Source organism: Myotis lucifugus, unplaced genomic scaffold (assembly GCF_000147115.1).
Source record: "Myotis lucifugus unplaced genomic scaffold, Myoluc2.0 scaffold_160, whole genome shotgun sequence".
Classification (NCBI taxonomy): Eukaryota; Metazoa; Chordata; class Mammalia; order Chiroptera; family Vespertilionidae; genus Myotis; species Myotis lucifugus.
In genome coordinates, this window is record NW_005871208.1 from 1617832 (window position 1) to 1636328 (window position 18497).

At 52.1% G+C, this 18497-nt stretch overlaps 1 protein-coding gene across 3 annotated transcripts; it reads right to left on the minus strand.

Moving 5' to 3' along the window:
* Nucleotides 1-191: 191 nt before the first annotated feature.
* Nucleotides 192-15261, minus strand: SPRYD3 (SPRY domain containing 3). Of its 3 annotated transcripts, XM_023759707.1 has the most exons (12): nt 15167-15254; nt 13988-14662; nt 13735-13881; nt 12651-12726; nt 12032-12156; nt 11297-11432; nt 10065-10250; nt 3544-3693; nt 3043-3100; nt 2078-2197; nt 1823-1995; nt 192-1479 (listed from the first exon to the last, which is right to left on the minus strand). In XM_023759707.1, the coding sequence occupies exons 3-12, from the start codon at nt 13869-13871 to the stop codon at nt 1345-1347; spliced, it is 1296 nt and encodes a 431-aa protein (XP_023615475.1). In that variant the 5' UTR covers nt 13872-13881; nt 13988-14662; nt 15167-15254; the 3' UTR covers nt 192-1344. The 3 variants fall into 3 exon arrangements, with proteins under 3 accessions (XP_023615475.1, XP_006095779.1, XP_014317252.1); XM_006095717.3 differs by lacking the exon at nt 13988-14662 and having other exon boundaries at nt 15167-15261; XM_014461766.2 differs by having other exon boundaries at nt 13735-14662.
* Between the last annotated feature and the right edge of the window lie 3236 nt (nt 15262-18497).

Sequence of the window (18497 nt, forward strand, 5' to 3'; positions counted from 1 at the left end):
AGTCCATGTCTTCCAGGGGCGTACCTGTGCAGGGGGCATCCCATCTTCACAGCCAGGTCCATGGAGCACACGCAGCCCCATCCTGGGCCTCACACTGGTCCACATGTCCCAGTGAGCAAGCTGCCCTCGGCTGCCCCCACCTCAGCCCTGTCCCCAGCCCTATGTACTAGAAAGGACTCCTGTGTCCTGGCCATGCTGATAAATATGGAAACTCCATCTTTATTGGCTGTATAAACATCTCTGTCTGTACATACATTTCATACATCATAGTGCAGGGACTGAAGGGAGGGCCCACGGGGCAGCCCCAGCAGCACAACAGCTACCCCCCCTTTCCCCAAAGCCCTATCCGCTCTGTGCAAACCAAGGCCAACAGCTTCTGCTCCCGCTTCCTCCCAGGAGAAGTCACTGTATGGAGAGGGGGTCAGAGGTCAAGGGGCTAGGAGACGAGGTCTTGGTGGGGGAAGACACGCATAAGTGCTGGAATCAAACACTGAAGCAAAACGGACAACGGGCACAGGCAGCAAGCAGGGGAGGAAGGGGAGGAGTCCAGCTGCCCTCGGGGACCCCCGTGAGGGCATTGGAGTCCGCCTCTCTACCACAGGAGAGACGTGCTCAGCCTGCATCCCAGGGAACTAGACAAAGGGGGCCACTGGTAGACGAAGGATGGCACAAAGGCCTCAGTCTCTGCCCCCCACCTGAGAGCCCCTCTCTCACACCATTAAACACCCATTTATGTGTCCAGCTGGGGGAGCCGGAGACTGATTCTCTGTGGACCTCTGGTGCCTGAACAGGTGGTGAGGGAGAAAGCGGTTCTCAGGAGAAAGGACAGAGACTCTAGGGACAGCAGTGAGTGGAAGGAGAGAGGGCCCCTGGCCCAGCCAGGGGGATGATAGCAGCAACTGATTCCCATGATGAGGACAGGGAACAAAAAAGAAGAAATGCAAAAAGAAATACTGCGGGAAACAGGGGAGGGGCTGTCTGCTCCACCCTCTGCAGAGCCTCAGGCCCAAACAGCAGCTGAGGCAGGGTGCTCACTCCTCTCCACCCACATGGGCCAGTGGGGACGGTGGGACGTGGAGCCCCTGACCAAAGCGAGTGGGACCCACCGATAGAACACTATATTTGGGTCTGCCCCTGTCCAACCAGGGACTAGGGCCCAGGGACTGATGATAGGGGTGGCACCGGGTCAGAAATATGGGCTTGGCAGGGGCCTAACCTAGTAGGGGCAGAGTGACTATACCCTGGGGGCCTCAGGTAAAGAAATCCTCAGGGAAGTCAGGAACTGGGTACCCGGTCCTGTAAAGGGGCAGGAGAGAGAGAAGGGGCCGGTGGGTGAGAAAATCCCTAGCCACTCAAGGGGTGCAGGTCCACTTTGACTTTCTCGCCACAGCTCAGCATTCCGATGGTGGGGAAGAAGCCCCCAGAGGGTACCACAGCATCCTTCTTCCCAATGATCTTGCCATTCCGAGTAAAGAACACCTGGGGGTGGGGTGGGGAGAAGAATGGAGCAGGCAGCTCTGGCCTCTTCTCTGAGGATGTACCAGCTAGCTACACAGGACTGAACCCCACTCACTCCCAAATCCCAGCATCGCTGGCGGAGAGACTTGGGGTGATGCACGAAGTGACCACAAGAGGGCGTCCTAAGGCTGGAAACCAAGTCTCTCGGCAACTCGGCACTCCCAATGCCTCAGAACATGAACACACCCACAGCAAGGCCAAGCCTTCCCTCTTCCCTACCCTGGTTCCACTTTCCATTCCCAACAATACCAGCCCTCGCCCAGGCCCAAGAACCCTAGTCCAACCCCAAACCCTCCACACTCACCACCACCTTCTTGCCCTCATGCTCCTGCTCTATCTCTTCCCCATCATCTTCCTCTTCCTCTTCCTCCTCTTCCTCTTCCCCTTCCTGGTGCAGGTACATAACATTCCGGACATTCCGGACGGCTCGGGCAGTCGGGGACAGAATCACTGTGTCACAACTGTCATCACTGTCACCTAGAAGACCAGAAAACCTGAGCTCCTGGAGTACTGCCCCCACCCTCCACCTGACCAGCCTGGTTGGCCCCACCCCACTCACCCTCACTGTCCAGAATGTAGTCCCGCGGGAACATGATCCCACAGCCCATAATGTCCCCTTTGTAACAGCGTGGCCCAAAGGGGTCCCCCACACCGCTGCCATGGAAGATCTTCCCATCATCTGTTGGGAGGGGAGAGAGCATACAGTGAAGGAGGGGCTGACACTCTACACCCTCCCCCCCAACCCAAGCAGCCCCTGTTTGAAGTTGATGTTTCCCTACCCCATCTCTCTGGCCCAGAGGAAGGGAGAAGACAGGTGAAACAAAGATGTAGAGACAGAAGCGGGAAGAGGGCTCCAGATTAAAAAATAGAAAGAGCCCAGCCAGTGTGGCTCAGGGTTGAGCGTTGACCCATGAACCAGGAGGTCATGGTTCAATTCCCAGTCAGGGCACGTGCCCAAGTTGCGGGCTTGATCCCCAGTAGGGGGTTTGTAATGATTCTCTCTCGTCATTGATGTTTCTATCTCTCTCCCTCTCCCTTCCTCTCTGAAATCAATAAAAATATATTAAATATATAGAGAGAGAGAGACAATGAGGGCCCACTTCAAGAGCTAAGGAGGAGAGTCCTCACGGAGCTGGTCAGAGAGGGGAGGGGAGCCAGGGATGGGGGAGGTGGGACCAGGAACTCACGGTTTGTTCTTTCTAAAGAAAGGCCCAAAGGAAGTCAAGCTGACCAAAAAAAGAAAATGCAGAATCTGCAGGAAGGGCACAGAGGGAGCCAACTCAGAGGCCTGGAATGTCCAGTTTGGGCCCAGCTCCCCGCCCTTGCTCTGCTCCCCGGGCTTGGAGGGCTTGGAGGAAAAACAGATGAGGAGAAAGCAGCTTTGGAAGGAAAGCAGATGACGGCAGGGAAAAGCTCTCCAGCCAGATGCTGGAGGAGAGGCCACTTGTGAGGGGTCAGGAAAATGGATGTCCCCGAGTCTACATCTCCCACAACCCCAGCTTCCCCAGGGCAGCCCCTGCTCACCTGCATGATAAGCCACAGACCCTCTGCTCCAGCCAGGGTGCCTGTTCTTGGGATAATCCTGCACAAAAAAGAAAAAAGAAAACCTGTGGTACAATGCACAGAAGAGGACAGGAGGGAGTAGCATCTGAACCTCCCGTCTTCTGGAATAGGCTACAACCCAGACGGCTGCTCACCACCCCTGCAGCCTCACCCCTTCAAGAGCTTGAGGTTGCAGGGGAAGCAGGGAAGGTAAGAGGGGTTCTTGGCTTTCCTGGCCTGGGTTGCAAGCTGTGCCCACCCCACACCCAGGGCTCAGTGTGTGTGATGCAGTCACAACACTCTCAGGTCCTAGGTCACTTGGGGTCTGTACCCTTACACAGCAGACACACACAACCAGGCTCTGTCCCAGGTTAAGACCTGCCCCCTGCAACCTGGCCCCTAGATTTCCCAAGATCCCCCAGACCCATCCCCAAAGCCCCAGAGCTGAGCGGCTCCACAGGCAAAAGCAGCACTGGTGCCCACCTTCCGGGCCAGCCCCAAGGCGATGTAGCATTTCTCTCCAGGGTCTACGATCTCCACCTCGAAGTAGTGGCTCCGAGTGCTCAGTGGGTGCCGGGCCTGGGCCAGCCCTACGTCAACGATGCTCTTGCCCTTGCCCAAGTACTCCAGCAGCTGTGGGGAAGAGTCGGGGGGAAGGTAAGGAGGCAGGCTGACACCGCCCTGGAAACCGGGTCCCAAGGCCATCTGGGGACCAGTTTCCTAATGCTGCACCTGCCTGCCTACTGAGCCTTGTTTTGCAGGAGATAGAGCAGCACAGCAATCCAGATGGCTGAGGGCTGGGAGCCACACTAGGCTACGAGTACACCATCACTTCCCTGAATAACCCTGCTGGGAAAGGTACACCCAGGGCCCCTGAGCAAGAGAAAAGGCGAAGTGAAGAAGAGGCTCAGAGGAGACCTGACCACTTTCATAGAGGGCCTAATGGGGACAGGTAAGGTGCCAACTCTAGATGTTTGGGGGAGGGGAGAGAAGCTCAGAAGCCAATTCCATCTGGGATGGAACTGAAATAATTTCTCAAGGTTTTTGCTTTACTTGACTTCAAACAGAGCTGTTCATAGCTGGGGTCAGGGAGGTGCCGAGGGGAGCCAGAACTCAGGAGGACAGCTCTACTCCTTCATTTCATGTGAGGGAGGGGAGCAGCAGAACAAAGCTAGGAAGGCAAGTTTTCCGGTTCCCAGCCCCTCGTGGCTCTTTGAAGCTGGAGCAGAGGTGTGGAGAGGGGACGAGAGGGGAGATGACTGAAGGGCTCTTGGGGCTCTTCAGTCCACAATGGTCCTGCCTGGACATGATGGGGCGGCAACCCCCAATCTGGGAGGATTTATTTATCAGTTGTCATGGTAATAACAGAACTGACTCAACCCCATTCCTTCTTCCCCCACCTTCAGCACCACCTGGGATTCCTTAATCTCTTTTTAATTAGCCCAACTGCCCCTTAAGACTTTATTCTACCTTCCCACCTTCCAGCCCTGAAGAATACACATTCCCGGGGGACCTCCTTCACATATTCCTGGAAGCCTTGGGACGCTGGCCTCTCACCCCACCAAAGAGCACCTGCCTGAACGGGAAAGGAACTATGTCACCCGCACCTACAAGGAAGCCTGTCTTCAGCACCCCTTCAGAGAGGAAATACAGGGACTTGGTCCCCTTCTCAGCTCTGGATTCCCAAAGCCCTGCCACCTCAAGCCCATCCTCCCTTCCTCGCCAACGAGAACTGGAGGCAGGGGTGGGGGCGGGTTCAGCATAAAAGCCAGAGATGTACAGACCACCTAAATCCACACCCGGCCGACTCTGCTCTCCTTCCTGCAGCCAGGGCCTCACACATCTCGGGTTACACTGGCTCTTTTCTATTCCACTCCTAGCCCAGTCTTCTCCATACATCGCACTGCTCTTTTTCATCAGAGACGGGTACCTTGCATCACATTCTGAACTTCTAGACACTAATTAAGACCCACACTGTTTAGATTCTGTTTATGGGCCTCTGCGTGTTCTCTGCTCGGCCTGGGTTCCTGCTCTGCACCTCTCCCCACAAGCCAGAAGGGTTGTAGCTTGATGCACACTAACGAGCTTCCATCCCACCCAGTCCGAGCTGCCCCCAGACCACCCTCCCACCCAGCACTGCAGAACTGGGTGGGAGACCCCACAGCTGCCCTTGACCCACTCCATCCAACTGGCCTCAGCATAGGAAACAAAGTGTTCTCCACTCCAGGGCCAAGAGACAGCGGATCCAGACCCTGATCCTTGGGAAAAACCCGCCCGACCGTTCTCTCTAGCTCAGCCCTGAGAAGAGCAGCACTGCAGTTTCATCTATGGATAGGATGGGGATGCTTCTTTAAGCCAAAAGGCCAGGAAGATGAAACACACTAACACGGGACTCTAAAACCCACTCCCCACACCACAGAGCAGTTCAGGCAGACTGCTGATGGCCTGCAAGACTAGATCCCTGCACAGTCTGCCCTCCTCAAGAGAGGAGCCACCCAACCCTCAGGTCAGAAGCCACCCCAATTCATCTGGTCCTGTTGGATCCACTCACCTGCTCCTGGGAAAAGTCCCCCTAAGCTTTCCAGAACCTTCTCAGAGAACTTAAGGGATGGAGTGAGGGCAAGTTTGGCCTCCCTGACAGATTCTTGCTTCAATGCACTCCTCCCCTCCTTAGACTAGGGCTATTAGGCACCTAGAGGAGAATCTTAGTTGCTAGAAGCCTGATGCTGGTCTCTTAATCTGTGCCTCAAATGCCCCTTAGTTTGAAAGAGAATCAATCAGACCAGGGTTCATATCCTAACTCCTATTACTTACTAGCCACTAACCTTGAGCACTTCTTTAAGCCTAAATTTCTTCATCAGTAAAATCAGGATCTCTAAAAATAGGTGAGAAGACGAAATTAAGTGTCAAGTGCTTAGCACAGAGCCTGACACCCAGTAGGTGATCAATACACATTTCTGCCTTTCCATAAATCAGAAATGGGGGTTATACTGGAACAGGCCAACATATCAGTGCTCCCTAAACATTAATAGTCACCCCAAAGCTACAGCAGACTGGAAATGCCAATCACAAATTAGGAAATGATCTTTCATCTCAACCTTTACGTCCAACTGGAACAGTCCCTTAGGCTCCCAGCACTAAGTACTGTTTCCCCAAGACAAATGACCACTTCCCAGATGACTCTACCCCAACTGACCAACTGTCCTCCCCCCAGTGTTTCTCTTAGACAGTGCCCAATCTGCAGGAATGTTCCTCTATATCTTTGGTGGAGGTAGAGGGAACCCTTTCCTTGGGGCTCTCATACCCCCCTGCCTCTTATGTGTCCTTCCAAACACAACCAAAGCCTTGAGAGGCCAAATAGGTGGACTCAGTGCCAGAGTGAAGGCTGCAGACCAGAGTGCAGACAGCCTACTGCACTCCCCCTCTCCTTGTACCAGTAGCACTTCTCAGCCTGTGCTCTCCTACTGGTATCTGCCCTCCTCTTGCCAGCGGAAGCCCTAATCCCTCTTGACAGGAGCAACGAAAGGCTCAGTGCCCTGAGGGCCTAGAGGCAGCTGAAACAAGAACCAAGAACATGCTCCCCACCAGCCAGCTCAGGCCCCAACACGGTCTCCTCCTGAGTTGGGGCCATGGAGGGCCCCTGGGAGGGTGAGGCCTCATTCACCCCCTTTGTGTACCAAAGCTGTTGCCCCGCCACTAAGGAGTTGTCAGAGGAGCTCTGACTAGAAAACAAAGACAGAATAAGTCTAATCTCCAAGCTTTACCAACCGCACCCCCCACCCTCCACTCATTAGCTTATTGTGCAGGGCCTTGGGGCATGGATGAGGTGAGGGGCAACACCCCCATTCCTGAGCAATGCAGCAGCAACACTCCAACACCCTCAGAGTTCCAGGACGGGGGACTCTTTCAGAGGGGAAACTGAGGCCACACGAAGCAGGGGAAGAATTCCACTCAAGAAAGAGCCAGGTCTTGGCCAGTGTGGCTCAGTTGGTTAGGCATTGTCAGGGAATTGTCCGTGTACCGAAAGGTTTGCTGGTTTGACTCCCAGTCAGGGTACATGCCCAGGTTGCAGGTTCAATCCTCAGGAGGGGGCATGCTGGAGGCAGCTGATTGATGTTTCACTCTCACATCAATGTCTCTCTCTCCCTCTCCCTTCCTGTCTCTCTAAATATCAATAAAAAAATATTTTTTTAAAAAATAAAGAGCCAGGTCTGACTAATATAGACACTCAGATTAAGCAAACATGACTGAAAATTAACACCTGTTGAATCTAGGTAGTGGATATATGAGTGTTCACTGTACTGGTTTTTCAACTTTTCTGTATGTTTAAAATTTTTCATAATGAATGTAGGAGAGAAAAAAAGTCAGAAATTGAATTTGCTTTTCTTTATGGGAAGAATCAGTGAGATGGGAGAAGAAAGGATGATTGAGATTCCAAAACTGAGAAAAAGGCTAGGAATAAAAGAATTCCAAGGCAACCAAATAAACTCACCCAGGAGGGCCTTGGCTGAAGGACAAGAGAATCCCTGGGAAGTAGGAATTGAGGCCCAGGAACTCCAGATTCATTTTAGGAGAAGGGGGCAGGAGGAAGGGGGATGAGTGGCGACAGGAGAGCGGGCTTGGACAGAAGGTAACAGCACATATTCGACAGTGGAAAGGCAGTGGGTAGGGGTCAAAGAATGAATATCTGGGCTTAGTTTTGTCACTAATTCACTTTTTTAAAAAGTTTAAATATATTTTTATTGATTTCAGAGATGAAGGGAGAGAGAGAGAGATAGAAACATCAATGGTGAGAGAGAATCATTGATCGGCTGCCTCCCACACACCCACACTGGAGATCGCGCTCACAACCCAGGCATGTGCCCTGGCTGGAATCGAACCGTGACCTCCTGGTTCATAGATTGATGCTCAACCACTGAGCCACACTGGCCAGGTACTAATTCACTTTTTGACGTTTGAACAAGTCTCTTCACTTCTCTGGGACTGTTTTTGCATCAATAGCATAACATATTTGGGGATGTGTGGCTGTCACAATGTCCAGAGGCAGAGATGCTAAGCATCCTGTCCATCAAGGAACTGTCTCACCTAAAATGCCCAACAGCCTTCGTACTAAGAAACCCTGGACTGGATGGCACCAAAGCCTCTCCCAAATCTTTATGGTTCTAAAGGGTGCTCTCCTGGGAACATCACCCAGGGCAGGATAAACAAGCTTCAACACAGCAAAGGTAAGGGCTCCCCAGAGAGGGGAATGATAAAACAGGAAAGGCAAAGAGGAGAAAGAGCCGTGCTGAACACAGAAATAGGAGGCACAGGCATGGTCCAAATGACCTCTCCTAGGCTCCTCTAGATGACACAACTTTGATTGCTGGATCAGAAATTCAGTGCATGATGACAAAAGGGAGGGGATCAAGAGACAAGTGGGATGGGAGGTCCAGGGAATGGAAGAAACTGGGTAAATCACCCTTATTTGAAAGATGGGGCAGTTGGCAAGATTGGAATAAAGGCACATTTTCTTCAGGAGACGCATGCCCAATCTGCCCCAGAGGAGCAAGTGTTCAGGGAGCAGTGTGCCCACCCTGCTAGCTGTTAGAAGCTGGAGTGAGGGTCTGAAAAAAAGAGCCAAACTTAATAGCTTATGTCTAAGAAAGAAAAAAGTTCTTCAACGCATGGCCTGAGGGTGTTGGGGGAAGGGCAGAGAGGAATGAAGGCCATTTATAAATTTCTACAGGATTCTGCATCAATTAGGAAAGATTGCCTGGGAGGAGCCGGGAACAGAGTGGGGACAGGTCCAGGCAGGGAAAGGATGCCAGGAAAACACTCCTGAGGAGAGGTCAAGGACGAGAGCGGGAACACAGCCCTGGCTCAGTCCCAAGTTCAACTCTATAGATGTTGTCAAAATGATGGGGGAAGTGGAAAAGAAAGAGAAGAGACAATGGTCTAGGAGTGGACACCGGAGGCCTCCTGACTCACAGCCACTGCAGTCCTTGGACCCTAGTGTCAGAAGGGGGTGCAGAGTGTCCGAAGCAACAGGACAACACACTTTCTGCCATTTTCCTTGAGTTTAACTCACCTTGAACTCCAGAAGGGAGGGAGGGGGGCCTTGCTCATAATCCACTCCCCCCCCCCCGAACCCCCCCACTGCTTCTGTTTTGCTATCAAAGGCTAATTTGAAAACAGCCGGGGTTGGGGTGAGAAGGCCAGAGGATGGAGAAAAGGTTGAACTGGGAGCAAGGGGGCAGCAGAGGGACAATTCGAAGTGCGAGGTCTGTACAGTCCACTAGAGACCAGGGCCAGACCCCGACTCAGCATCCATTCACTCCCAACCTAGCATGAGGTACAGAGTGTAGATGTGAAGGTGCATAAACGTCCCAAGAAAATTTAAAATCCAGGAAAAGACTAAAGCAGGCATGACAAGATGTATAAAAAAGCAAGCTGTGACATGTCAAGGATTCTCACTGGCCTTTCTATGCCTCTAGGCTCACCCTCTATAAAATGTAGAGGGAAGACAGAAGAGATTGACATTGACGCTTACTCAAATGATCTCAAAGAACCTTTCCACATGAGCAGGACTTGTGACCACATTGCCCCACAGCAGTGAATGGAAAGCCTGGGGAGCTAAGCTGTGATCAAGCCCAACGGGGGAGCCAGGCATCCTGCCTCCCAGTCAGGCCCAGCCTCTCAAAGGCAGGTGTGCAGGGCAGCAGGGCTCACCAGGTGTCGAAGGAACCAAAGAAAACAAAGGAGAACTACTACCTGTTCCGAGAGTAAAGCTCTCAAATGAAGGGGATGGGAAGAAAGCGAATCAGTGCTAAGAAGAAAACATAAAAAAAAAAAATCATAAAAAAAAAAACATTAAAAAAAAATCATGACAGGCTATCCTGCCAAAATTCCCATTTTCCAAAACCTTAAAAAGACACTGTCCTCACCCCCAATTCTAAGCAATTCAGACAGCCCACAGGTGTCCTGCCCAGCCCTCCCGCCCACCCCCACTGCCCCTTACTTACAGTTCCACAGACTCTGACATCATGCAGCCGGCCCCATTCGTCCTCATAACTGTCCACCATCATGACACTGTCATCCTCACGGCCCAGCTCAGCGTTGAGGTGTAGCCGTACCTCCTCACCCAGGGAGTGCATGCCCACGGCTGGGAACAGCCCGTCTGGGGACATGGGCATGATGGTGGAGCCCACCTGCAGTGGGGGAGGGAGGGAGCTGCCATCAGGCTCACTTTTGCATAGCTCATCTAATTCTTACAGGCTACTTTTGAGATGATGCAAAAAATAATTATCACATACACTGACAGACAGAAAAACAGAGGTGTCGAAAAAAATTTAAAGCTAAGTAGCCCTAACTGGTTTGGCTCAGTGGATAGAGCGTCAGCCTGCGGACTGAAGGGTCCCAGGTTCAATTCCGGTCAAGGGCATGTACCTTGGTTGCGAGCACATCCCCAGTGGGGAGTGTGCAGGAGGCAGCTGATCAATGTCTCTCTCATTGATGTTTCTAGCTATCTCTCTCCCTTCCTCTCTGTAAAAAATCAATAAAAATATATTTAAAAAAAAAAAAGCTGCTAAGTACTCCTAGCCGAGCAAGGTATGCACAGAGCTAGAAGGCAAACACAAGGCTCTCAACTTGCTGCCAAATACGTTTGGTATGAGTGCGTGTGCCCGGAGGCAGGAAAGCGCTGAGGCCTAGGTGCTGAGGGAGTAGGACTTCTCAGCCTGGGCCTGAGGAAGCCATTTTCCCAGGGTGGGGTACAGAGCTGGTGGCTCTCCCTGCTGTGTGCGTTATCCCATCTCTTCCCTACTACTAGTCTCTCTTGGAAGAAAGGGAAGGAGAAGTGAAACAAAGAAAATAAACACAGAAAGGACATATCCTCGAAAGTATTCAAGTCAAAAACCCAAAGAGGACCTCCAGCTTATGTAGTCAGGCCATAATCTTCTCTTCTTTGTTCCTGCTCAAAACCCTCCCCCAATTCTGTCCCCCACAATTTCTGCTCCTCCTCCATTGCACTAACTGCCCCTCTGCATCTTTCATCTGGGTAATGCCCCAGCTTCACCTGGGCAGGGAAGTGTCTTCTCCTACACGCAGGAGACTTCAGGAGAACCTGAGGCTGGACTGAAGATGGGAACTGAGCCTGTGGGTCCCTGGGCAAGCGCCAGCCAGCAGACTCTTATCACTCCCACAAATTCTTACACAGCTTCAAACTGCTTAAAACCAACTAGGGATTTCCACTTACCCGCTTCCCATTTTTGGTGAAGAAGATCTGAGCAGTCTGCACATCAAAGGACACAGGCTCAATACCGCAGCCAATCCGGTCCCCGGAGTTGCACTTTGATCCAAACTGGCGGCCCTTGGCTCGGCCATTGTACAGCCTGTGGACAGAGGAGCGCAGACACAGGGCCTGAGCTGAGCCTCCCAACTTCTCCCCAGTGCCAACAGCTGAGGCCTCACCTTGCTGCTCCCAGTCATTCTGTGACGACATCTACCTATGTCCTAGCACAAGTTCCACACTTCCCCTAAGTCTACAAACCTCCAAGAGTAGCCATTAGGCCATCTTCCTGTCCTGATCAGAAAAGTCTATGAAAATACCCCAAGATAGGTGAAGGAATGGCAAAAGCCACTCTGAGGTAGTCCTTTATATCTAAGACTAGTGGCCTTGTGCATGATATTCGTGCACAGGGAGTGAGGGGGGGAGTCCCTCAGCCCAGCCGGCACCCTCTCCAATCAGGGACCCCTTGGGGTATGTCCGACTGCCTGATCTCACCCCCAACTGCCCTCCCCTGCTGGCCTGATTGCCCCTAACTGCCTCTGTCTCGGCCCCCACCACCATGGCTTTGTCCGGAAGGAAGTTGGACGTCCGGAAGATGGCCGGTCGACCCAGTCTAATTAGCATGTTACCCTTTTATTAGTATAGATTCCCTAACCCCCGAATCCATAGGCAGAAGGTTAGGTTCCGCAGGAGGCAACTCACTTGCCATCATCAGCATGGTAGGCTACAGAGTCAGGCAACCAGCCAGGCTGGTGATCCAAACTGTAGTACTGAGGGACCAGCCCCACAGCAATGGTGCCTCGGACACCACTGTCCACAATAGACACCTGGAGGGAGGAGAGCAGGGCACAGTTAGCACAGACGGGAAATGGGAGCTGATGCTCATGTGGGGAAGGGAGGCTAGACATCAAAGGGGACTGAGGCTCAAAGAGACAACAGACATGGGAATCAGAGAAAAAGACAGGGCACTCAGAGGGGGAACTGGGAGAGTGGGGGCCTACTTTACCATGATTACTTAGAAAATAATTTCCAATTAATGGATAGGACACGAAGTAGATGCTGGGCTTGGGTTAATGGGTGGGAAAGGACATGGGTCAAAGTCTACTTAGATGAGGGGCAGGAGAGCAGAAGGTATAGCGTGACAGGACTCCAGGGCACCTGTCTCTCAGATTAGGCACCATGCTATCCTGTGCTCTTTCCCCAGCCAACAGGTCAACAGGACAACTCTGATGGAAAATGAAAAGGCCCAGATTGTGAATCTAGTAAAAAAAAAAAAAAAAGGTTCTTGGAGCTTAACAATCTCACCCCCTGCTCTGCCCACCTCAAAATAATTGCTGTCCTTGGTCAGAGGTCGAGAAGCCACATAGCAGCCAACTTCACCGGAGTTTCCATGGTAACTGAAGGAGGAACGAGTGGGAAGTTCCATTAGCAACCTAGCCCAGGAGTTGGGGGAAGGGCCTCATCTCCAGCCCCCACCCTGCGAAGGCCAGCACAGAGGAGAATCCAGTAGGCCACACTTGAGGACATCTGCACAGACACCATAACAAGATCCTTGAGGTCCTCCCGCTGCCTCCAATCAGGGTCCAACCCACCCTGACCACCGCAAGCCTGGTTTCCTCATTTCCAGGGGGAGACGAAAGCAGAGCCTCCCTTAGCTGCTCACGAGGGGTCTCACAACTGTCTAACCTCAATCCCTCCTGCTGCAGCTCCGGCCCTTTTCCTCCGGCTCTGTCCTCGTGGAGCTGGAGAACGGCTGGCTGGCCTCTATCCTCTGGACCAGAGCCCTTCGTAGACTGGAAGACAGTTTTGCAGTCCCCACTCCTCCGCTTTCTGGTTTCCAGGCTACATAGCACTACTCTCTTCCCCCGTCAATGACAACTTTGTGAGTTAGGCTCGAAAGGAGTCGGGGAAGGGGTACAAGCCCGAAAGGAGAGAGAAAAGAAACACAATCCAAAGGGCTGTCGGGTGGTGAGCAGGGTGCATTACAGAACTGTCCTTCCCCAAACAGGAACTCCTCTGCCTTTGAAATGGCCACTCTTCACCTAAGGCAACGAGACACAGGAAGGAGACCCCTGGAACCTCTCCACAGTCCTCCTCTCCCACCCACAGGTCTGTTCTCTGCACAAGACGGAGGACCTCACTCTCGGGCGCTAGGGCAACGCCTGCGACGCCCAGCAGCCTCCTGCCTCTCACAGGGCTGCTTCCAACGAGGCCAGGAGCGTGACCCCGAGGCACTGGCAGAAGCAAGTGCAGGGGGAGCGGCACACACCTCGGAAAGGCCGCCACGGTCAACGGCCTTCCCCTCCTAGGGCCGTGCGGACCGTCCTCTGCCTCAAAAAGACGCCCGTTTTCATCTCCAAGATCTGGCACAAGAAGGAAAACGTGGAAAACTCCCCCAAACTCACCTCAGAGTGTCTCCATCTACGAGAATGTGCTTGAACCTCTCCTGATACCGGAAGGCCCGGACCTCCCGAATCTCCCGGATCCGCCGGCGCCAGTTCAGAAACCGGTAGTGCAGATTGAGGTCATCCATCTTGTTCATGAGAACAAACCTGTGGGTGGGGAGAGAGGGACTGAGGAGGAAGCAGGGCCTCAGCACAGCATCTCCGCCCGTCTCACCAGAAACCTGGGGAGGGCGCTGGACCGGAAGCCAGTTACCCAGATCGACCTCCACCATCTCCGTCCTCATCCTTTCATTTACAGTTCCAGGTGCTGCAGACACACTGTGCGCGCGATGGGGGGGACGCCTGCTCTCACAGGGCTCCCACTGCAGTGTGAGGAGGCATGCCGGGCGACAAGCGGATGTCACCATGTCAGACACGGGAGGAAAGGCGGAGTGGGGGGATCAAGAACATGGGGCGACCCCGTCTAAAGAAGGCCCCTCTCTGAGGAGGTGACATCAGAGTTGAGAGGAGAAGGAGCCAGGCACGTAACACGTCCAAGAAAGAGCGCTCCGGGCACGGACGGCCAGGACACAGGTCCTGGGGCGAAGGGAGCTGGCCCGCAGAGAAATAAAAGGCCAGCGTGGCTGGCGTGTGAGAAACGGGGAAGATGACCCCGGAGGGGAGCGAGGGGGAGGCAGGGGCCGGACCAAGGCCCCGGAGACCATCGTGAGGCGTCGGTAATGTATTCCAAGTGTGACGGGAAGTGATAGGAACCTAGGGTTTGCCAGGTCTTAGAGATCAGTCAGGCTGTGGTGGGAGGACTGACGAAAAGAGGAGCGAGAGTGGTGGACGACGAATGGCGAGGTTGTGGTACCAGTTCCGATGCGAGATGGCAGCAGGGAAGATGGAGAGGAGTCGGATGACCTGGGTGTTTGAACCACCAATGGTGCTAACACATGAACGAATGAATGAATGAATGAATGAATGAGTGAATGAATTTTTCCTCGAAGCCAAAAGTGAGAAAAGGGTGAGGTGCTTTTCCTATTCCCCAAACCCTGAGACAGGGGTTCCCTCAGGCCTGACAGTGCTTTGCACACAGTAGGTGCTTAGTAAGGGTAGGCCTAGAAGGGCAAGCACCTGCGGGCAGCCTGTGACTGCCCTCCCTCGGCCAGGGCTGATCCCCAGAGCCCCACAGCCGAGGCACCGGCCAGCGGCGGCAGCACCAGCCCCGCCTCCACCGCACGGCCCGGTCCCTCGGACGAGACCCGAGGGCACCGCGGCCAGCCTGTCCTTGTGACGACGCCCAGCCTCCCCCAGCCTGGCACGGGGCGAGGGTCCCGACGGGGTGAGCCTCCGGGCAAGAGCGTCAGGCGCCGCCCTGGACCCCCGCCTCCCGCCTCAGGCCCCGGGGAGACCCGGGATCTCTGGGACCCCGCCCCCGATCCCCGCCTACCGGGGCCGCCGCGTCCTCCTCATCCATAGGCCTCTCAGCGCGCACTCTAGCTCTTCGGCCGCCGCCACCACACACATCCGGGTCCCCGCCCTACCTACTCCCTAAGACCCGCCTTTCACTACCACCCTCGACCAATCCAAAACGACCTAGGACGACCGGCACCTGCAAGAGCCAATAGGAGGGCGCAGTCAGGGTCGGGCGCGGCCCGGTGAACCGGGTACCTAGCGCTGGGTGGGGTTGGCAAACGGCGGTGTCGGGGAGTGGGAGGCGGCGACGTGGCGGCGCGCGCGCAGCGCTGGGCGGTCTGGGCGCTGACGGGGCGGTAGCGGGGTGGCTCCTGGGCGGGCGGAGAAGGTAGAAGCGCTCGGGTAAATACTTGCTGGTGTTTCCTGAGCCGCGGTCCGCGCAAGATGTGATGCTAAAAGCTTTGCGGGGATTCCTTTTAATATACTCAATAATCTTATGAGATGAATTTTATTACTGTCTCTCTTTTTTTGCAAATGAAGAGCCTGAAGGTGGCCTCCATAGTTCGTGGGCTTAATGTAACTATATGCTTCACATTCTCCTGAGCTCTACTATTACCTGCATTATATTCTTCCGAGCTCCATTTCTTGTAACCTTTTGCTCACTATGGGACATTCCACCCCAGGAGAGAATTTCGAATGCAAAAAGCACAGCGGCATGAAACTTCAGAACGTCCAAACATTTGGAATGTCAGGAACGAAGGAGTGGTGTGATAAGAAAGTGAGGTTGGAGTCATAATGTGAAGAGACGAAGGATACAAACATTTATGGAGTACCTTCGAAACGGGTGTTATTGCCATTCTGGGGAGGACTTCCTTGATTTCCTCCCATCACCAAATCCCTTTTCCAAATCGGTATCTTCATACTATGTCGTTTGCACCTCATTTATAGCATTTATTACAATCATACTTGTATTATGAAAGTCTCCTCTGTGTGTACACCTGTCTCTGCTAGCCTGTGAGCTACTTCAGACTCTGGGATTTATCCTATTCTTATAAATAGATACTCCACAAATGTTGAATGAAACAGAAGCCATCATCTCTTACACCATAAACAGTGACCGCTGGCATGCTGGAAATAGGTGTTGATGAAAAATTGAGAACCTAGGTTAGAGCCCCAATTCTGTGATGGGAAGATCAAGATCTTGGTGTTCTTAAAAAAAAAAAAAAAAGTTATTGATTTTTTACAGAGAGGAAGGGAGAGAAATAGAGAGTTAGAAACATCGATGAGAGAAACATCGATCAGCTGCCTCCTGCACACCCCCTACTGGGGATGTGCCCGCAACCAAGGTACATGCCCTTGACCAGATTCAAACCTGGGACCCTTCATTCGGCAGGCTGACACTCTATCCACTGAGCCAAACCGGTTAGGGCAAGTATTTTTTTTTTTTTAAAGTATTGAAACATGTGTTCTCTTAGCTCCCTTCCAGCCCTGAGTTACATAGTTGTGGATAGTTATTCTCCTTAACTTGTCGCCAGCTCCTTCTGTTTCCTTCATTTCTTTTCTTCCACCCCCTCTTCCTGACCTATGAAAATACTCCAGTGTCAACTCAGCTCTTCCCAAAGGCAGCTAAAGAGTGACCAGCCAGGCAGCTCCCAGAGTCATGTCCATGGTCATGACGGGGTCTCCTGACTCTCTCCAGAAACTAGCTAGCTAGCGAGGGCCTGAGACGGAGAGAAATGGCGGAAGGTGTTTCTGAAATGTTACTAATGGTTGGTGATTCTACTCAGGATTTCCTCATCTTCAGGTGCCAAATGGGGCTGGCCTTTTTGGTGAATCCTCAGTCTGTTGACATTCTCAGAACCTAATTGGGATAATTTGTGCTTGCTATCTAAATATATTTGATTAAACAGCTCTATTGAGGTATAATTGACATATAATAGACCATACATATTTAAGGCATATAATTTGATAACTTTTGTATATACCCATGAAAATATCACCACACTCAAGATAGTGAACATTCCATCACTCCCAAAAGTGTACTTCATGCTCCTTTATAATCCCTCCTTTTCATCTGCAGGAAACTACTAATCTGCTTTTGTCATTTCTTTAGTTTGCATTTTCTAGAATTTTTTTTAATATATTTTATTGATTTTTTACAGAGAGGAAGGGAGAGAGATAGAGAGTTAGAAACATCGATGAGAGAGAAACATCGATCAGCTGCCTCCCGCACACCCCCCACTGGGGATGTGACCACAACCAAGGTACATGCCCTTGACCGGAATCGAACCTGGGACCTTTCAGTCTGCAGGCCAATGCTATAACCACTGAGCCAAACCGGTTAGGGCATCATTCACTTATTGATGAACATTTGGTCATTTCCAGTTTGGGACAATATTAAAAACTAGAGGCCCGGTGCACGAATTCGTGCATGGGTGGGGTCCCTTGGCTTGGCCGGCAATCAGGGCAATCAGGGCGATCAGGGCCGTCTCACCCAGTCCTGATAGGAGCTGGCCGGCCGGGGGGAGGGACCGTGGGAGGTTGGCTGTGGGAGCGCACTAACCACCAGGGGGCAGCTTCTGCATTGAGTGTCTGCCCCCTGGTGGTCAGTGCGTGTCATAGTGACCGGTCACTCGGTCGTTCGGTCAACCGGGTATAACGGTCGCTTGGGCTTTTATATATATAGATAAGGCTGCATTCATGTTTGTATAGACGTATATTTCATTTTCTGTTGAGTAGATACTTAGGAGTAAATGGCTGGATTACAAGGTAGATGTATACTTAACTTTATATATGTTGATTTCAGAGAGAGGAAGGGAGGGGGAGAGAGAGATAGAAACATCAATGATGAGAGAGAATCATTGATCGGCTCCCTCCTGCACTCCCCCAACTCGGCCATGTGCAACCCAGCCATGTGCCCTTGACCAGAATTGAACCTGGGACCTTCAGGCCGATGCTCTATCCACTGAGCCAAGCCAGCGAGGGCATTGTCTGTCATTCTTTTAGATTTTAGCCACCCTAATAGGTTTGTAGTGGTATTCTGTTGTAGTTTCAATTTGCATTTCCATAATGACTGATGACATTGAGCATCTTTTTCACATGCTTGTTTGCTATCCATATATCTTCTTTGGTGAAGTGTACAAATCATTTGCCCATTTTTAAAAATTGAGGGTTTTTTTTCTTACTATTACATTTTGAAAGTTTTTTTTTTAATATATTCTGGATTTAAATCCTTTATCAGATATATAATTTACAAATAGTTTCTTCCAGTCTGTGGCTTGTCTTCTCATTCTTTTAACAGTGTCTTTCAAAGGGCAGTTTTTAATCATGAAGATGTCTAATTTATCAAGTTTTAACTTATGAAT

Excerpts from the sequence above, each read along its gene's own strand:
- SPRYD3 (XM_014461766.2), bottom strand. The coding sequence starts at position 14,141 with ATGGTGACATCCGCTTGTCGCCCGGCATGCCTCCTCACACTGCAGTGG. Across the intron at positions 12,727-13,734 it reads GTAGATGGAGACACTCTGAG|TTACCATGGAAACTCCGGTG; the intron begins GTGAGTTTGGGG and ends TTCCTCCTTCAG. Across the intron at positions 2,198-3,042 it reads GTCTGTGGCTTATCATGCAG|ATGATGGGAAGATCTTCCAT; the intron begins GTGAGCAGGGGC and ends CCCTCCCAACAG.